Source organism: Gekko japonicus, unplaced genomic scaffold (assembly GCF_001447785.1).
Source record: "Gekko japonicus isolate JY-2015 unplaced genomic scaffold, Gekko_japonicus_V1.1 scaffold7, whole genome shotgun sequence".
Lineage (NCBI taxonomy): Eukaryota > Metazoa > Chordata > Lepidosauria > Squamata > Gekkonidae > Gekko > Gekko japonicus.
In genome coordinates this window covers 2,509,215-2,530,807 of record NW_015159711.1, presented here as the reverse complement: position 1 = coordinate 2,530,807, position 21,593 = coordinate 2,509,215, and the positions used below count along the sequence as shown (strand labels likewise).

General features: G+C 46.0%; 1 protein-coding gene across 1 annotated transcript in view; it reads right to left on the bottom strand.

Annotated features, from left to right (window-relative positions):
- The window catches only part of ADCY3 (adenylate cyclase 3), a 116,550-nt gene extending 95,931 nt beyond the window's left edge, over positions 1 to 20,619 (bottom strand). Inside the window, exon 1 of the mRNA XM_015428510.1 lies at positions 19,930 to 20,619. Coding sequence (XP_015283996.1) covers positions 19,930 to 20,604 — 675 coding nt within the window. The 5' untranslated portion in view covers positions 20,605 to 20,619. The remainder of the gene's footprint in view (positions 1 to 19,929) is intronic.
- Between the last annotated feature and the right edge of the window lie 974 nt (positions 20,620 to 21,593).

The window sequence follows — 21,593 nt, the reverse complement described above, 5'->3', positions numbered from 1 at the left end:
CATGAAACTGGCCAAGTTTGGAGCCAGGGCAGACTCATCCCAAATTTTGGTAGGCTACTTTCTGGTGGCAACTCACGCTAGAATTAGGATTGTTTACCTGAAAATAAATAAAAGTGTATTTTGGAAGGGAGGGAAATTTAAAAGATGAGATGGACAGGATACCTGATGAAAGAAGTCCACCTAAGCCAACCACTTATTGGCTAGGGAGGCAAAGGGAGGGTATTCCCTTGGTAGTGGGCAGCATTCAACTGTATGGATTTTAGTGGGGGTCGGCACCTCTTGGCACAATTCTGTGCAAGAAATTTTAAAGTCTTGAATGTCTAAGAACAGCCTGTATTAATTGTGCTCTTCAATGAATCTGCCCATCAGCTGAAACTGTTATTTTAAAAAAGAAGGGAGGCTTCAATACAGGAAAAAGAGACTAAGATTTCAACCACAGGCATCGTAGCTCACATTATACCACCATTAAAAATGGCTTGTTGTGTCTCACATTTATATCCTGCTTTGTTCCATCACAGAACCTAAGGAAGTTTGCAAAGAAGTCTCCCAGCCAGGGACTGATCTGACCAAGATCTGCTGAATTTCCGCAAGGTGCTTGTGGGCATTCAGACCTCACCCCAGGCCTCACTTTAATTGCTGAAGAACCTAAGGCTGATTTCCCAGGAGCAAAGGAACATGGCGAGTTGGCGACCCACTTATTTTCTGTTCAGGCTAGAGGTCACACTGCTAGTCTTGAAGCAATCACCTGTATACTCCATCATGAACAAAAAAAAATCCCATGATTAATCAGGCCACCAGCCAAACTGGCTTTGTCTACAGAGCCACAATGAATCATGGTCTGTGTTTCTGCTAATGGAACCAGGGCTTCAATTTATATATGAGCAGAACCATGTCCTTCAGCACCACTGGACTCAACTCAATAAAAGTAAAACAATAATCATGAAGATTATCTTCAGACATGCAAAGAATGCCTTTCTCTGGCTGAGGAATTGAGCTTATCTACAAATGATGGTTCCTAGCCGTATACAATTTTAGATTTCATCTATGTGGGGAAGGAGGAATACATATTTGAAAATTCTCCCACACATCATCTCTCTGCTCATCTTTTCTTTTGTTTTTTAAGTCAGAGCATAGGAACCTAACCCTGTTTTCATTGTGGTAGTTTTCTACATACAAGGAGACCTGGCAGCAAATTTTAACATATGCTTCCCCAGCAATCTGAAATCTTAAAACGTCAGGAACTCTTATGTCTGGTTACCCATCAGCTTCCAGGCACAATTCAAAGTGCTGATTCTTACCTTTAAAGCCCTAAACAGTCTGGAGCTAGGGTACCCAAAGGACTGTCTTCTTCCATACCATCCAGCCTTCCCACTAAGATCTGCCTCTCAAGCCCTGATCTCTGTGCCCCTAACCTTCAAAGGTGAGGTGGATGGCAACTAGAGATAGGGCGTTTTCTATGGTGGCATGGCACCTCACCTCCGGAATGTCCCCCGCCTTGAGGCCGCCTGGCACCTACTTTACTTTCTTATAGGTGTCAGATCAATACACAACTTTTTAAACCCAGGCTTTTAATTAAGGGTTTTATTTTACCAGCTTTTTAAAGGGTTTGCTGCTGCTTTACAGCAGTGTGAATTGCCCAGCTTAGCCTCATCATAACCTGGAAGTTGAGCAGGGTTAACCGCAGATAGTACTTGGATGGGAGACTGCTAAGGAAGACCATGGCAAACTACTGCTGCTTGACTCTTGCCTGGATGGGGTAGCCATCAGGCACTTGTGACTCAACAGCACTTTCTTCTTTCTTCTTCTTCTTCTGTTTTTAAGAGTAGTTTTCATGCTGTTTATGTTCAATGGCTTGTTTTCATATATTACTTTATTTTAACTGTAAACCTCCTCAAACAAAATTCTGAAGGGGCGACACAGAAATATCCTAGCAAATAAAACAATATTAAATGACTTATTTGCAGTTGTAATAGGATCGTCATCAGTTTTCACAAGGCCTCGAGGTAAGAAAGAATGGCCACCTTGAACACACAAACATTTTTACTTTAGAGATCAAATTTAATCAGTGCTTATCCAGCTGCTCTTTGATTGCAGCCTGAAATATGGCAAAACTTACTCCCGGGTTGAGCCATTTCAAATTTTGGGTGTGAATTTGCATGTTTGAACTAGGGTTTCCAGGTTCCCCCCCATCATGGGAGGGGGATGGGGGGTAGGGTTGCCATATCCAGGCTGGGAATCTCCTAGAGATTTGGGGATGGAGCCAGGGGATGACAGGAACCTCAGTGAGATAGAATCTACTCTCCAAAGCATCCATTTTACCCAGGGAAACTGATCTCTGTAGTCTAGAGGTGAGGTGTAATTCCAGGGGATCCCCAGGTCTCACCTGGAGGCTGGCACCCCTAGTTTGAATACTCCTCTAAAAAGTACCCCCACAGATAATTTTAAGATGTGTCTTAAGGAACAGACTGGAACAACACCTTTCACAGTGACATTAAAAGGAGTCATTAAAAAGAAGTGGTATTTGATCATGAGATTCCCCCCATTCTGGTGTGGTACAGTCCAGGAATAGGTTTAGCATGTGATGAGCTGTTTATCTAGAATAGGCCTTAGAGCAATGACTAATCATCAGTCTAATATATGTGGAGCAGCCATTTCTGGGCACTCCATCAGAAAGGGGGGGGGGGAGAGAGAGAACAAACCCAAAATGAGATTCATCATGACCCCCTCATGCACCACAAGGATGAATCATGCCCAACCTAGATGGTAAACAAGGCAACAGCCATGTGAGTCCAGGTCACGCTAACTGGTTCTGAAAAGTAAATCCTATGCATTTAATCACTACATAAAAGTCTCAATCAAGCAAACATCTAAGATTTTATAAAGGGGGAGGGAGATCTCAAAAATGCCTAAACAAAAACTGCAGCTATACTGCCCCAGGGGAAGCGGGTGACCCTCAGAATTAACCAGCTGTAGGTGAGAATAAAAGAGGGAAACTTTGGAAAGAGGAGATGAGTAGTTACAGATGCTCCATTGAAGAGAAGCCAAGGTGGGCAAATGCCCACCAAAAGAAGCACACAGACATCCCAGCTGTCTCTATTTTCTCCATAATTTGCTGGGGGCTGGGAGGATTTTTATGATGGTGTACTTTTTTAAATCTCTGGGGTTTTTTTTTTACCAAGGTTTCTTTCTACTGATTCTCTGTATGTTAAACATCCAAATGGGACAATGTGTACGCATCTGTGTCTCTAGTGCTCATTCATAAACATAAAGTCTCCATGCGTAGGCCAGCCTTGCATTTCACTTGCTGCAGCTAGCAAGGTTTGTTTTGAAATGTTGGTGATGTATTCTATAACAATTATTCTTTTCTAGTACACCATTAAAAATTCTTCCTTTACTTTCAAACTAGTATAAAAATCAGTGAACGCTGCATGTGTTAAAATGAGAAAAGCCATACACAGGGTATTAACAGGAGTGGGTAAGGGGACAAAGGCTTTGATAGAAAGAGAGAAAAATGAAAAGTATTTGGCTGTGAAATCTTGGAGGATAGAAGCACACAGAGGTCATTTCGGGGGGGAACGCGGGGGAACGCAGTTCCCCCGGGTGAGGTGCAGGGGGGCGGGGCACATGACGAAGCCCCGCCCCCTGCTTCCGGCCGCCCCGCTTTCAGCCCTCATTCAGCCAGGAGGAGGCAGAAGAAGAGGGAGGGTAAGTTGCTTCCTCCCCGCCTCTCCCCACCCCTGCCTGCCTGGGGCCAGGGAGGGCCTTCGCGGGGCTTCCTCGCACTCCCGCTGGCCTTGCAGGTCCACCGCCAGGCCCCTGATGTCAGGGGGTGTGGCATATGCTAATGAGTTATGCTAATGAGTTCCCCTAGCTCTTTTTCTACGAAATGACCCCTGGAGGCACAGAGATAAAACTCACTGTACTTCACTAGTGGTCCAAAGGCCTAAATCAGTCCTGCTGACTTTCTCGGACTAGTATCCTTCTGTGTTGCCTTTCCCACTCTTCCTGTTCTATCGCTATTGCCAGTGTACACCCCCCCCCCTGCTCCTGGCAATCCAGTCTGCCATGTATGAACACATGAAGCTGCCTTACACTGAATCAGACCATTGGTCTTCCAAGGTCAGCACGGTCTACTCTGACTGGCAATGGTTCTTCAGGGTCTCAGGCAAAAGTCTTTCACCTCACCTATCACCTGATCCTTTTGAAAAACTGGAAATTCCAGGACTGAACCTGGGACCTTCTGTATGCAAAGCGCATGCTCTGTCAGTAAGCTATGGCCCCCTCTCCCCTTACGACGCTGTGCACAGTGATGGAGCTAGCTGCAATACTGAAACAGAATGTACACAGAACAGATGACAACCTCCAGGACAGTGAGTGGGTTGGTCCTCCCCACAATTAAATTAATATCACCTTTCTGGCTCTGTCGCATAAAATATCACAAGGAGTCCTGTCCCAAGGAAAACAGCACAATTCTTTTGTCCTGAACGCATCTTTTTACTTCTGCCTGGTACTGCAAAGCCAGTGGGCCATAGTGGATAAAGTGTCAGACTAGGGTTCTGGGAGACCCATGTTCAAATCCCCACTCTACCATAGGACCTAGCTGTGTTACCTTGGGCTAGTCTAGGGCTGCCAAGTCCTATCTTAAGCCTCAGCGGGGGAATCCCGGCTTCCTCCGGGAGCACGCGCGCCGCGAGCACGTCACCCGGAGGTGACACGGCCACACCGGGTGCTCCGGGGGCGGGGCTGTGGTCATCCGAGGGAAAAACATAGAGTTTTCCCTTGGATGACCGCGGCCCCACCCCCGGCGTGGCTGCATCACTTCCGGGTGACGTGCTGACGCCGGACACGTTCTGTACTTTGGGGGTGGGGTTCCCCCCCGGGGCCCGATCCGGCGGCGGCGGGAAACGGGCTTCTGGAGCGGGGGTTTCCCCGCCCCCCGGGGGGACTTGGCAAGCCTAGGCCAGTCACATTCTCTCAGCATAACCTACCTCACAAGATTGCTGGTGTGAAAAAACACAGAAGGGGAGAACAATGTTGTAAGTCACTGTGGAGTCATTCCCCATTGTAAAGAAAAGCGAGATCTAACTAAATAAATACAAATACATGCATACACAGAGCCTACTTAGGGAACCCCTAAGACACTGCTGACTGGGTGGTTAAGATCACCGAGATGCCCCAACTGCACAGAAATTGGTGCTAGCAGCAAAATTCAACTGCCAGAGGCTCTCAAAGTATTGTCATTTTTAAAATGAGCTTTCTAGTCTTTAACGTTGTAAAGTCTGGTTTGGAGCTTTAAGTGATGAAACACGTGAAGCCACAGTGAGGCTCAGAATACTTCCAGTGACTGCAAGATCGGTCATACTCTACTTAACTTTTGCTGTTTCCTCTAACATAAAATCCATAGAACAAATCCATAGAAACCCTGCCACAGAAAAGAAAAATCCAGGTTATAAACAGCACTTAATCTTACTTCCATCATAAGTGACCTGATATTTGAGTACTGTTAAATGGCTGGGGGGTGAACAGGGTTCGATGCCCATGCCCTGAATATCTCTTGGTCCTTCTCCTGAGTAGTAGAACTATGGATTATATAGGGTTGCCAGCCGCCAGGTGAGGCCTGGAGATCTCATAAGAACATAAGAACGTAAGAGAAGCCAATGTTGGATCAGGCCAATGGCCCATCCAGTCCAACACTGTTACATTGTGGCCAAAAAACCCCAGGTCGGGAGGTCCATCAGTGGGGCCAGGATGGATCAGCTCCCCTGGAGAAAATGGCTGCTTTGAAGGGCGGACTCTATGGCACTGTACCATGCTGAGGCCCCTCCCCAAACCCCGCCCTCTCCCGGATCCACCCCCCAAAGTCTCTGGGTATTTTCCAACCCAGGGTTGGCAGCCCTAGGATTACAGGAAGCTAACAATTATATGCAAACTGCAGGCAAAAATTTGGAAGATTGTTTAAGATCAAGAAGCAACCTTCAGCATTTATTTTATCTATCTAGATACTGAAACCCCACTTATCTCCCCAATGGGGACCTAAAGTGGCTTACAACTTCGTCCCCCCTTCTTCTATTTGACCCTCATGACAACAATCCTATGATGTAGGTTAGGCTGAGAGACTGATGCAAGGTCATCCAATGAGCTTCCACGGTAGAGGTGGGATCCAAACCTGGGTTCTAGTCCAACACTCAAATAGCATTAGAGTGCAAGTGCTGTTTAGTGGTTACAGTACAGGACTAGGATCTGGGAGATCCAGGTTCAAATCCCCACTCTGCCAGGGATGCCTGCTGGACGATCTTTGGCCAGTCACACACTCTCAGCCTAAGCTATCTCACAGGATTGTTATGAGGATAAAATGGAGAAGATGAGAATGATGTGAGCTGCTTTGGGTACCCATTGGAGAGAGAAGCAGGGTATCAATGAAATAAATAAATAATACACTGGCTATTCATGACTCCTGGCCTTCCTGACCTCTATAGCTATAAAGAGGTTTTGAGTGCAAAGTATATACAGGTGGTTCACTGTTAAGAGAATGGAAAGAGACTTTGCTTCCCCAACATATTGTTGGATATCATAACGCTGCATGCAAGAGGATCTGGGAGGAAAAGAGTTAAGAGAATTCTCTCACGTAGGTACACTTGGCAGTGTTGGCCCCACCCTCTTATCGGTTAGATGCTGAGCCTCTTTGGCCCTTGCTTGCCTTATAGGACCTCTCTACTCCTCTCTCTTACATGGGCTTGAAGCTGTAGCAAGTTAACCTTTTGGAAGTTAATCTGTTCCCAGGCCCCGGTCATACGGGCCGGAAAATGCAAGGGGGAAGCGTGGCTCTTTGCCCCGGGGCAAAATAACGCGCGGTTGTGTGAGCAGATGTCCTGTGGAGGTCCCGTGGTTAGGGGGGAGGTGCCGATCACAGGACACTCCTGCAGCACTGCAAAGAAGCGAGGCCATGGGGCAAACAGGGTTGTGGGGTTTTTTTAAACTAAAGTGTGCGCATGCTCCATTGGGTGCTTGTGCGCATCTGTGGAGACTTGGGGGGGAACCTTTTTGCGAGGGGACATGGGCAGGCGCCGGAACTACCACCGGAAACGCGATCAGATGCTCGCCCATGCCCCACGGTTTCCGGAAACTAGTACCTTGGAGGTACTAGTTTTTTACAGCGCATCTTTGGAGTGAAGCCTCGGGTGAGCCTCGGGAACTCTACGCTTCCCAGATGTGGCGGTGAGATCGCGCCCGGAAAATCCACCTATCTTTCTTCTCTCTAGCGTGCCTAATGCTCTGTGTGACCGCAGCCCCAGTAGGTTAAATGTACCTACATGGATATGTCATGTAAGATGTGCTTCAATTTTTGTAAGTAAAATTTCTTTCCTTTGTTACCATTGAAGTCATATGATCTTTGTAATTGGTTTGAACAGCATTTTCCCCTTAACCAGGAAATGTGGAGGATCGGGGATACTGCGTAAAGCTTCTGAGCTTCCAAGGCAATTGATTTTTTCACATTTAATCCAATACATATGTTTTTTTTGGGGGGTCCCTACTGTCACTTCTGGGGTACTACAGGATTTTTAAATCATACTATCTCCCCGCAACAAACTAACTTTCTTCTAAAATATTTCCTGTCTCCAACCTAATCAAATCCTTCCCAAAGGGCTTCCTGTTCAATGTTTTGGAGTTTTTTATCATTGGCTTTTTAGAATATTACACATGTGCGCAGGGGCAAGAGTGCAAAAGCGCACACATACACACACACACACACACAAAGCCCTGAAGACTGAACAGGAGCACGCGCTCCATCTGTCACAAACACTAGCTATCCAGAAATAGCAACGTGATAAACACACACTCCATGCTTGCTTGGTGACACACTCAAATCTCAAGTGTTAAGCATTCACAGCTGTGATACAAACAATCTTATGAGAAAAAGCTTTAAAAGGCAAAATACAGTCTCGCAGAGAGGAAACACAACCAACACCCATTAAGGATGGAGGGTGAAAAGCCAAGCGCTATGCTAAACGCAAAGAGGGCTGATTTCATAATGCACATAAATTTAAGTCTAATTCACTTGCTTTCATATAAATATCCATATACAGACACTTTGCAAAGAAAGTCACACCTATCAAAGCAATGAGATTTTGTTTTTACAGGCAAATACAAACAAACTATCGTAAAAGTGTTATCATACAAATCAAACAGCCCCCAGCCTTTAAAATATCAGCTTGATCTGTGGAGGCAAAGAGATGGAAACTTAGAAATCCCTTTTTGATTTCTGGCAGCAAAAGTGGGATTTAAGTTTGAATTCTTTTAACTGTTATACTCTTCAGATTTTATTTTATTTATTTATTTAGGGGGTTTTATTCCACCCGCCCCAAACAGGCTAAGGGCGAATCACAACAAATTGAGTCAAAGACCTGTTACAATAAAATCACATTAAAATCATTGAAACAATAAACAGTAAAATTGGTAGCAGCAATATCAATCTGTTGGGGCCACAATGCAAAATCAGATTTTTGTATCCCCCCCCCCCCTTTGTTATTTCTGCATTTCTTCTTGTGGTATCTGTAAATTTGTAAAACTATAAGTTTTTAAAAGATCAAATTCATTGTGGTTTTTAATCCCACCTTCCTCCAACGATTTCGAGACAGCCCAAATGGTTCTCCCCTTTTCCATGGCATACATCCTCCTCCCCTACTGACTGGTCCAAAGTCTCCCAGTGAGTTTCATGGCCAAGAAGGGATCTGAAGCTGCGTTTCCCCACTCTTGACACATTAACCACTGCAGCATACTGTCTCTTTAACCCAGTGAGAACTATTGATACAATAACAGGCATATAAAACAGTTCCAAAACTGGTTGCAGAAATCACGTGATCATTGAGAGATGATAATCTACTCATCAAAACGGTTCCAAATTTAACTGTAAAAGTCTATCTACTGAAAATGGCGTGACGTCTTCCTCGGTAACCATTTCACAACATATACGACCTCAATTCCTCATTAGTAGTATTTGTTCTTTAAAGACCAAGTGTACCATATTCATCCATGACAGAAGTTTTTGTACTGTTGCTATTATTTAAAATGTTCTTTGCCGCTGCCAGCGGTTTTGCTTTTATTTTAGTACTTCTTATGTCATTATTTTATTTTATTTGTACCCTAGTCTCTCCCACTATCATGGGGCTCAGAGCAAGTCACAACATGTAATAGCAAAATTAAAATACAATCAAACCATTCTAAAACAATTCCAAGCATTTCCAAACATTTACAGTTTATCAGATGCCACATAGTAACACTATGACACAAACCAAGAGAAGAAAAGGGGAGGAAGAGGCAGGAGAAACTGTATAGGTAGCTGTTCTCCTGACCAGTGTTCCCTCTAAGCTGAGTTAGTGTGAGCTAGCTCACAGTTTATTAGCCTCCAACTCACACATTTTTGTCTCAGCTCAGGAAGGAGGGCTCCAGAGCAAACTAATTTATGCAGTAGCCAAATGGCTCGCTCACAACTTTAACGCCAGTAGCTCACAAAGTAGAATTTTTGCTCACAAGACTCCACAGCTTAGAGGGAACATTGCTCCTGACCTCACCCATACGCTTGGCGGCACATTTCCGTTTTACAGGCCCTCCAGAACTATACCAAGTCCTGCAGGACCTGGATATCATTAGGAAGCACATTACACCAAGCTGGAGCTACAGCCGGAAAGGCTCTGGCTCTAGCTGAAGCCAGGTGAATACTCCATGGTCCCGGGATTGTCAGTGTGTGGGGTTGCCAACCTCCAGGTGGTGGCTGGAAATCTCCTGGGATTACAACTGATCTCCAGGCAACAGAGATCAGTTCACCTGGAGAAAAGGGCCACTTTGGAAGGTTGAACCTATGGCATTATACTCCATTGAAGCCCCCCCTCCCCAAACCCCACCCTCCTCAGGCTCCAGCCCCAAAATCTCCAGGTATTTCCCAACCTGGAGCTGGCAACCCTATTAGTGTGTTGTTCAAAGAATATGGTGCTCTTTGAAGGTATTCCCGGAGGGGCGGCCCCGAAGAAATGTTGGTCCCAGACCTTGAAGGGCTTTAAAAGTTCAAAACAACACCTTGAATTTGATCCGGTATTCAGTCTGGAGACAGTGCAGCTGATGGAGCACCAGATATGGGCTCTGATAGGGATTCCTGTAAGGACCCACGCCGTCACATTCTGGACCAGTTGAAGTTTCTGGGTTAGCCTCAAGGGTAGCCCTATATAGAGTGAATTACAGTAGCCTAGTGTGGAGGTGAGGATTGTGTGGATCACTGTGGCTAGGTCAAGGCAAGGTAGGAAGGGTGCCAGTTGCTGGGCGTGGCGTAGGTAGAAAATCACCAGCCTGGCCACATTTTTGATCTGGGCTTCCATTGAAAGGAAGGCACCCAGAATCACACCCAGACTCTTCACCGCTGATACTGGCGTTAGAGGAGCATTGTCCAAAGTTGGGTGTGGGATACCTGATCCCAGGACTCCCTTCGCCAGCCACGGGACTTCCGTCTTCGATGGATTTAATTTCGGCCGGCTCTGCTTCAACCATCCAGCCACAGCCTCCAATCCCATAGCCAGATTTTCCAGGGCAGCATCCGGCCAGCTGTACATCAACAGATACAGCTGGGTGTCATCAACATACTGGTGGCAACCCAGCCTGAAACTCTGCACCAGCTGGGTGAGGGGACGCATACAGATGATAAATAACATTAGGGAGAGAATAGTCCCTTGGAGGATGTCACACATCAATGGGTGTCATGGCAAAATTCTCTCGCATAGCGAAATTCTCTCCCCTGGTGCCACCCTTTGTCCCTGACCTTGGAGAAAGGAGACAAACCACTTCAAGGCTGTCCCCCGAATCTCTACATCAGCAAGGTGGTGGGTCAACAGGTCATAGTCAGCCGTGTCAAACACTGCTGACAGATCAAGTAACAATAGCAGCGCTGACCCACCTCAGTCCAGATGTCCGCAGAGACCATCCATGAGGGCAACCAATACTGTCTCCATCCCATGACCAGGGCAGAAACCAGACTGGAATGGGCCCAGTATCAATGTGTCCTCTAGGAAACCCTGGAGTTGTTCTGCCACCACTCTCTCAACTACCTTGCCCAGAAATGAAAGATACAATACTGGGCGATAGTTGGCTGGATCCATATGTTCCAGTGATGGTTTCTTTAAGAGCGGTCATACTATTGCCTCTTTTAAACTCCCCGGGAAGACCCCTGAACTCAAGGGCAGATTTATAATGTCTGCCAGGGAGCCCATATTCCATCTCCTCTGGGTTTAATCAGCCATGATGGACACGGGTCCAGGAGGCAAGTGGTTGGCTTCACAGCACCCAGGATCCTATCAACAGGCTGAATTGATCCAATATTGGACCTAAAGACAACCAAAGGGCCTCCAGTTCCCTTACTGTATCAATGTTGGCAGGCAGGTCCTGGCAGAGCGACAAGATTTTATCTGCAAAAAAGCTCATAAAAGCCTCACAGCTAATTTCCATATTACTAACCTTCTGGGTTCCTTCAGAGAGGGATGCTAGAGACCTAATTACCCTAAATAACTGTGCTGGGCAAGAGCGATGGAAGCAGCATAAAATTCTTTCTTTGCTGTCTTCACCGCCACCTCATAGGATCTCATAAATGTCCTATAAGATGCTCTTGTAGCTTCGTCACAAGTCCGTCACCAAGCTTGCTCTAACCATCTAATCTCCCACTTCATCCTCCGGCGCTCCAAGGTATACAAAGGCATTAGCTTGGTAAGGGGCTGCAGAGGGCGTTGGGGAACGATCTTGTCGATGGCTTCAGAAAGATGGCTATGCCAGTGTTCTACCAGCACATCCAACGAGTCACCAGTTTAACTCTTGCAACAAGCTTAACTCTTGTAAACAGCTTTATGAGTTGGTTAAAAGTGGAATGTGGATTCAGAATATCTTGAGTAACAGTAGCCAAAACTTTGCTTATGGGCTTCCCAAAGACCAATAGTGGAAAGATCTTACTCTGTGGAACTGGGTTCCCTGGGGTATTGAGGGAGTACAGTCATTAGAAATCGTCAGCAGGTACTGCAAGGCCATTTTAAGGCCAGGACTTGTAACAGGGTATAGACTGTACGTGGCTACCTTGGGTTCTATTCTATTGGTTTTAAATTGTAGTGTTTTAACTATGACTATGGGGAAGGAACATGGCTCAGTGGTAGAGTATCTGCTCGGCATGCAGGAGGACCCAAGATCAATCCCTGGCAGTTTTAACAGTATCAGGTAGCAAGTGATGTGAAAGAGCTGCGAACCTGGAGAGCTTGCTGCCAGTTTGAGTAGAGAATACTGAACTGGATGGACCAAGAGTCTCACTCTGTATGAGGCAGCTTCATGTGTGTCCATGTGACTAGAAGGACCCACCCGGGTTCAATCCAGCAGCACTCCTTTTATGACATCATAATGCCTGAAATAACTACTATTTACTGCTTACAAAAGACTGCCCTGGGAAGACCCCTTTGCAGCTGAATTCCAACTCATCAGCTGCCCTTGACTGCTTCTATATGGCTACAATTATCTGCACAGCTCTCATTTCAAATGCAAAGGCATTCACTGTGACAGTGGAGCATCCACATGGCAATCCCCCCACACACACTTTGCTTGGTTCTGTCCTCATGTAGGGTTGCCATTTACATCTGATCTCCAGACTAAAGAGATCAGTTTCCCTGAAGAAAAGGGCTCCTTTGGAAAGTGGACTCTATAGTATTACATCCTGCTGAGGTCCCCCCCTTCTCCAAACCCTGCCCTCCCCAGGCTCCACCCCCAAATCTCCAGGAATGTCTCGATCTAGAGATGGCAACCTCACCGCACAGCTGCCTATTTCCTAATTCTCTCTGCACCACCAGAAAGCTTGGGGAAAGGCTTCAAATTGGCAACTGATAGAGTGCTATAACATTACAATTTGTCTTATTACCATGATCTACTCCTAATTCCCAACGTTCATTATTTTTTTTGTAAGTACATACCTAAACCTTTTTAATTGCAGAGATATAGGCTTCAGTCTCTGGGCAGGGAACATATACAACAAGATCATTTAACAAATGGATTTGATATGCTGCCTTAAAACGCCTGTCACGGTACTTAAAATGTGGGTATTCCCTTTTATGTAGAAGCCAAGGGGTAAAAGCATAGATTAAAGCTGAGTAGTGATTGTTGTTCCTCTGGAGCACAAGGGTGAGATTTTGTATATGCAGCAGCAGAGGAACAGACAAAAAAAAATAAAGGTCATCGGCCTGTGCTAACCTATGTATGTAATTGAAAAATTGCCCACAGGCTGGTGTTGAGGCAAAGACGTTGCTTATGCATACTGGAAGGAAGCCCTGTTGGGATCTGTGGAACTTACTTTTGTGAAAGCATATATAGCATATAAAGAAAAATGGAGATGGAAGGCAAAAGCACAGAACAAAAGAAAAACCGGCCTGTTTACAAGACTTGGCAGCGCCCTGGCTCAGCAATGTCCATATGTCTGCTCCATCCCTTATTCAAAATGCTCATTGTCCAAAGTGCTTTCAAACACTTTACTGCAGAGGTCCCCAATGTGGTGCCCGTGGGCACACTGGCACCTTTCCTGGCACCCACTAAGTGTTCTTAGAAAGTGGGAGGGACCAGGTGAGGCTTCTGTCCAGCAGGATTTCTGATTGGCTAAGCAGATTTAAAAGAAAAAGCATTTATTTGGCAACAGCTGCCACCACACCAGAATCTTCACTGCGTAAGAACATAAGAGACGCCAATGTTGGATCAGGCCAAAGCCCATCCAGTCCAACACTATGTCACACAGTGGCCAAACATACCAGGTGCCTTCAGGAGGTCCACCAGTGGGGCCAGGATTGAAGGTAAGCTGTGTGTATGCAAGAAAATGTTTTTTTAAAACTATATGTTCATTTTAAAAGGCATCTTGTTAAGCAAAGCTTCTGCCTGAAATGTTAAAATGTTACTTATCAGAACAAATTTAGAGTCCAATGGCACCTTTAAGACCAACAAAGGTTTATTTAAGGTATGAGCTTTCATGTGCATGCACACTTTTTATGCATAACCTCACCTCCTGACATAATGGTCAAATCTGCATTTGTCTTTCCCACCGGTGTCCCAGCCTTCTGACACCATCTTTAAAAAAGCTGTCTACATTTGATGTTTTCACACCTCAACAGCATACTTTTGCACGTCCACATATGTTTAGTGCCCTTTTGTGGCAGCTCCATTGTCATTGCACCTCTGCACTGCTTTAAAAGAATCTTCTCCAAACAACATTCAAACAAGCATAGAGAAAGACGGCATCACAGCAGCACAAAACTGATTAAAAAATGCAAATGCAGATTTGGCATATGTGATTGGTTCCATCTCCTGCAGCAGTAGGTTTACCAGCCCCCAGGTCCCAACAGGGGTTCCACCTGGGGACTTTGATCCACCACAGGCCACGACATCCCTGAAGCAAGGACGTCACTTCCTGTTGACATCATCGTGCCAGGGACATTGCATGGTGATGCTCTGGTTTTAGGGCAAATTCTATGGTTTTGAAGCAAAAAAACCCCAGTTTTACCCAAAAACCAGAGCATTGTGCGCAACATCGCCAATGTGATGACATCACTTCTGGGTGACATCATTGCAACATCCCGCCCACCCCCAAACACCCCCCAATGGCGGGGGTATCTGGCAACCCTGTGCAGCGGCAGTTTTGTGGTTCCGCCCACCACCCTGCATCAGAATTCCAAAGGTGCCCACAGGCTCAGGAAGGTTGGGGACCCCTGCTTTACTACTCAGTGTAAACATTGTCTGGTGTTATATTTTAAATAATTTGTTGCTTATCAATTGAGACGCTTTTACATTTGCAACATTAAACCAGTATGGTGTAGGGTAGAGGTCTCCAGCCTTTTCGAGCCTGTGGGCATCTTTGGAATTCTGACACAGGGTGGTGGGGGCAACCACAAAATAGGAGCCAAAACAGATTACAACATCATTCAGCATTCCTCCATTTTATCCTCACAACAACCCTGTGGGGTAGGGTCAGGTTAAGGAGTGACTGGCCCAGGGTCACCCAGTGAGCTTCCATGACAGAGCAGAGATTTGAACCCGAGTCTCCTGCATCCTGCCCTGACACACTATCTCCTACACAAGGGGTCCCCAATGTGGTATCAATGGGCACCATGCCACTCACCAACATCCTTCTTGGTGGCCACCAAGTGTTTTTAGAAAGTGGGTGGCCTAGGTGGGGCTCTTGCACAGGGGGGCTTCTGACTTGCCACTAAAGATATAATCAGCTACATTGCCTTTGGAATGTCCTCCCCCTTGACACTCATCTGGCACCTCACTTTCTTCTTTACCCAGACTTTTAAGTAAGAGCTTTTATCTCTTTTATCTGTTCTGTGGACTGCTCTGACTCTGAGGATCATTCTTTTCAATATTATTTTGACTCCTCTGTGGCCAGAGAATCTGTACAAATTAAGAACATAAGAACATAAGAACATAAGAGATGCCAATGTTGGATCAGGCCAAAGGCCCATCCAGTCCAACACTCTGTATCACACAGTGGCCAGAAATACCAGTGCCATCAGGAGGTCCACCAGTGGGGCCAGGACATTAGAAGCCCTCCCACTGTTGACCCCCCCCCAAGCACCAAGAAGACAGAGCATCACTTGCCCCAGAGCCCCTATCTATACCTTGTGGCTAATAGCCACTGATGGACCTCTGCTCCATATGCTTATCTAATTCCCTTTCGAAGCCGTCCATGCTTGTAGCCGCCACCACTTCCTGTGGCAGTGAATTCCATGTGTTAATCACTCTTTGGGTGAAGAAGGACTTCCTTTTAACCGTTCTAACCCGACCGCTCAGCAATTTCATGGAGTGCCCACGAGTTCTTGTATTGTGAGAAAGGGAGAAAAGTACCTCTTTCTCTATCTGTTCTTTCCCATGCATAATCTTGTAAACCCCTCAGTCGTCGTTTCTCCAAGCTAAAGAGCCCTAAGCGCCTTAACTTTTCCTCATAGGGAAAGTGTTCCAACCCTTTTATCATTCGAGTTGCCCTTTTCTGCACTTTTTCCAAAGCTATAATATCCTTTTTAAGGTGTGGTGACCAGAATTGCACACAGTATTCCAAATGAGGTCGCACCATTGATTTATATAGGGGCATTATGATATTGGCTGATCTGTTTTCAATACCCTTCCTAATAATCCCCAGCATAGCATTGGCCTTCTTTATTGCAGTCACACACTGTCTCAACATTTTCAGTGAGTTATCTACTACAACTCCAAGATCTCTCTCTTGATCAGACTCTGCCAGTTCAGACCCCATCAACGTGTATTTATAGTTAGGATTTTGGGCTCCAATGTGCATCGCATCACCTTGCACTTGGCCATAATGAACCCCATTTGCCATGTTGACGCCCACTTGCCCATCTTTGACAGATCCCTTTGGAGTGCCTCACAATCCTCACTGGTTTAAGCACATTTAAGCACATTTATACACACAGTACATTAAAACTCAGTCTGGCCGAGGTCATTTTCTTTTAAGATCCACTGATTTCAACAGGAGAGATTGTCTGGGCAATCCCAGATGGAGTTACACCCTTCTAAACTCATTGGCATCAATCGACATAGCCCAGTGTAATTCAATTTAGGATCACACTGGTAAGTACATACTTAACGTCCCCCAGTGGAATCCAAGAGGGACTGAAAGAGACTTCTCCTATGCTAGAGGCTTAAACTTCCATAAACTCAAGCCCACTTCCTGCAACAGACCAGGTCTAAGCCTTTAAAACAAAAATCATCTTCAGACTTGGTCAATCAGGGTTACCTATTAGCAAAGAAGGACTATGGGAAACAACAAGCTACTGTGAGAAAAAGAAGGACCAACATCTCTTAGGGTTGTGTTTCCCAACCTATGGGCTGGGCCTGGGACCTAAAAGGAAGCCTCTGAAAGTAGATCTCAGGCCAGCCCTCCCAGTGGCTGCCCCTGCCTTTTCCATTGCTCTTTTGTATTTTGGAAACCAAGACCTGACCCTGGAAACATTATCTTCCACGTCATGCATTAATTAGGTGTTTTTTCTTCACTGCATATACATGTTGACCAAGTAAAACATGCCCTGGTGGTTACTAGACTGGGTTTCTTAGAATCTTAGTGGGGATTAGAGAAGTATTGGAGAAGAAGAGGATGATCCAAGGCTGGGATGTTAACTTCCATATGCAAAGGCTATGTATGTCAGAATGCCATTTGCTTAGGTTTATAGTGCAGCAGCTGCACCGTTCGTGCAATGTTTGTTGGTTTCTCAAAACTGTCTAGTTAGCCACTGTAGAAAATGGACTGCTGAACTAGATGGATATCAAGATAATAGTTTCCTTGGGCACCAAAAAAATTCCCAGCCTTGGATGGGTTAATGTACCAAGTAAATTTAGACTTATCAGTCAACATATCAAAAAGGCGGTCACACACACTAAATAATCCAGTTTCAATCCACTTTCCAACTGTGTCAACTGGCAAAATCCAGTTGGAAAGTGCATTGAAAGTGGATTATTTAGTGTGTGTGACTGCAGAGCACATACCACTTAAAATTCTGCTCCCAGCCACTCCTTCACTCCCTGTGAAAATTTATTTCCCCAGAATTATACGCATCTCATGTGCTAGTGCTGCTCCGCTTCACTTCTTAACATGATATTCAGTTTATCTCTCTGCAACTTCTTACAATTCTTTGCTTATTCTCTGAACATATATCCACTTTTCCCTTTTAGTTTTAAACACATTTTTCTTTGGGCAAGGATGAAATTTAGTTAAATTTCATTAAAAAATTAGTCAGCTTGGTGTAGTGGTTAAGTGCGCGGACTATAATCTGGGAGAACCGGGTTTGATTCCCCACTCCTCCACTTGCACCTGGCTGGATGACCTTGGGCAAGCCATAGCTCTGATAACAGCTGTTCTTGAAAAAGAGCAGTTTCTGCCAGAGCTCTCTCAGCCCCACTTACCTCACAGGGTGTCTGTTGTGGGGAGGGGGAGGGAAAGGAGTTTGTAAGCTGCTCTGAGACTCCCTTGGGTAGTGAAGGGCGGGGTATAAATCCAATCTCCTCTTCTCTTCTTCTTAACATTTTCTGATATGATTAAACTCAAATTCATTTTTCCCCCTGCACACACTTTGGGTTGGATTTGATTATTCTGTTCCATTAATGGTGGATTTTTGTGTCAGCAAAAGAGATCTGTGATCCACCAAGGGAAGGCTCTTTATGCTGGAGGAAGTTTCCATCATTAGCAGAATAGAGCCAAAGGATTCAACCCATTCGACATTTAAAAAAAACCCAACCACCCAAGAGACCAAAGTATGTTGGTGCAGAAAGAATATGAAAATTAATCCTGGTACGTCAGAGGGCTGCCAGCAAACATCTGGCCATCCCAAATGGCTGGATCATACTATCCAAGAGGGGCCCTTTGGAATACCATGCAATGTTGCAAATGATACTGTAGTCATAAATGTTAATGCCTGTTAAGAAAACCAGTGGTCCATCTAGTCCAGCATCCTGTCTCACACAGTGGCCAACCAGTTCCTCCCGAGGTCCAGCAACAGGGCACAGAGGCCGAGGCCTTCCTCTGATGTTGCCTCCTGGCTCTGTATTCAAAGCTTTGCTGCCTCTGAACATGGAGGCTCCCTTTAGTTAGCATGGCTAGTAGCCACTGACAGACCTCTCCTCCTTCAGTCTGTCTACAAGAACATGGTTCTGCCCCACCATCTTCTACAACATTGCAAGGGCTCCAGGGGGGAGAACACCTTGGTGATTCCACAAACTTTTCCACAGGCACCCCTAAAAATCCTACCACTCTTTCAGCAAACCCTGAAACCTTCCCACTTAAGGAACCTGCCTCCTTACATGGCTTTGGTAGTGAAGCCAAACATTACAGGACATAACCAGGTACACTCTACAGATGCAAGCTGTTATCCAGCACAAGCTGTACAAAAATCAGCAAGCCCAGGCAGGAAAACTCCCCCTCATGCAAGTGAACCAATACTGTACACTCTACCTAGGAGAATTATTACTGAAGGGGAAAACCCAGCCAATCCCTGAATGAGGATGTCCTCCTTGAATTGCATACACTCTCATGGGATAAAGAAGAGGACATATGGTTTGAGGTTGTTTCAGTCCACCATTCCGTGTCCAGAACACCTGAAGGAGAGACCACACCTAAGTGGTACAGCATCTGCTTTGCATGCAAAAGGTTACAAGTTCAGTCTCCAGCATCTCCAGTTAAAAGGATCAGGCAGTGGTTGAAATGAAAGACTTTTGCCTGAGACCCTGGAGAACTGGTAGCAGTTTAGAGTAGAGGTAATACCGATCTTTGCTAGACCAGCAGTCTGAGTCAGCATAAGGCAGTTTCATGTGTTCGTGTGCAAAGCCTTCCTCCAGTAAAGAAACTTTACAGGGAGCCATAAGAAACAGACATGAGCAGCACTGAGCCCTTTGCCACAGAACCTCATGCAAAATCAGGAGGACTAGAAACCTTTTCTTCTAAATGAGAGCTGAAGTTCCTGCGAATACAGTGTGCGCAAGACTAACAACCCTGAATTTTTGCCAGAGTCTTAACATGTCCATCTTTACCCATAAAGATGTCTCTGTATTCTATGAGCAGGGAGAGGGAGATGGATGATCAGACTAACAATCATACCCTGAAGAAGTGAGGTGAGCAGAGATCGTATCTGAAGAAGTGAGCAGTGACTCACAGAACCTCATACCCTGCCACAAATTTTATTATTCTTTGTGCTACTGGACTGTTGCTCTTTTCTACTGTATAATACCCCTAGTCCTGTGTGCCTTTTTGTCTCCAAAGCCAGTTTGCTTTCTCTGATAATACAAGTTGCTTAAGCCAGCATCCAAGGTCCATCTTCACCTCTATTACATCATAAGGCCATTTTTGCCAAAGTCAACAAGAGTCCTCATCCTTACCTGCCACAGCAAGTCCCTTCCATTGATGGAGTCCTGCTGCTGCTGTGCAATGGTGACCCCCAGCACCAGGGTGTGGATGCCACAGGAGATGGCCGAGATAAGGACAATGGGCGTGAGGCGCAAGGGGAGGGTGATGAAAAAGGAGAAGACAAAGAAGGCCTGCCAGCCAACCGTGTCGCTGGCCTCATGGAAGCGAGCAAAGCTCAGGCCCAGGTAACAGAATATCTGAGCCACTATGAGTATCCACAGGATATAGGGCATGAACTTCCGGGTGACTCGATCAGGCAGCAGTTCATACTTGCATAGGACAAACAGGAGGATCTGGAGAGCCAGGCCCACTGAGGCCGCCAGGGTAGGTGGCAGCTTGTCTGAGGTGTACAACACAGTGCACATGATGATGACATAGCAGTCAAAAAGAGCAGCAAAGACCACCAAGACCAGCAAAGTCTCATGGCGCTGCCGCCGGAAGTAGGTCTGGTAGAGGTTTTCCAGAGACTCGGGGGCAAACATGAGGCGCATAAAGCGTGGGAGACAGAGGCATGAGCCAGAGCTCCTCACCGTCACTTCATGGGTTCGGCCTACCCCATGTTCAGGGTCAGAGGGCAAGCTGACCGAGTAGTCTGCAGAATACTCTGCTGAGTGTTCAGGCTCAGAGAAGGCCCTATTCCGAGGCATCCTGCTTCTTTTCACCAACCGATCCTCTGAGAATTTGTGAAGAGGATCTGCCTACGGCCAAGAGTCACCTCAGTGAAGGCTCAGGTCCCATTAACACAAGGCCACAGGCAGATCAAGGCATGGAGGCATCAGGAGTTCGGTTTTTTCTCCAGTTCCTTCCTGAAACACTGGCATATGTGACGTCCTCCTCAGTCAGGCTCACACAGATCCCTAATGGAGAGAGGAACATTTTGGTAGCATAGAATACGAGGCCTCCAGATACCCCACCTCTGGCCTAGTTCAGCAAATGCTGAAATCACAAACCACTGGGCAGAACCCCTACTATTTCTTCTGCCACCCTGTTCACACTTCACTCAAATGTCTAGTGCTAAAAATTATAAAGGACCGTTATCTTTAAAGAAAATATATTTGGTCTGGCACTAGAGAAACGCTACTGAAAAATGAGGAAGTCAAAGTCTGGATGAGTTGAGGCAGTTACTCCCTTTCTCTGTGTGCGTGCCTTTAAATCACTGAGCACAAGAATACTCTGCTCTTGGGCAGACATGGGATTCATCCGTCCCCACTAATTTTCAGCTCTTCTCCAGCTGTCATCAAGAATGGGGGAGATTTTCAGCACCCAAATACAGTCAAAAAAGCAAGCAGAACGAATGGTCTGCCAGTTAGGTCCCCTCTCCCAACATGTGCCTTCCCAGCTGCCTCCCTCATTTTCCCCGTTCGTTCAGGTAGCCCACTGCCCAATCCCTTTTCCACTGAGGGCCAGGCCACCCCTCTTACCATCTCAGTGGTGTGCCTAGAAGTGAGTTGGGCGGAATCTTTGGATCAGGCCTCGGTGAAATGAAAGCCAGCCGAGTCAGCTTTTCCCACAGAGAGAAGGAGCAACGGAGGTGGGAGCAGGATCCACTCTGAGTCTTCTAGCATCTTTTTTGTGGCTGTCCACTTTCAGTTTGAGGGTCAGAGGAAGGTATGGCACTCGGGAGATAGGAAGGGGG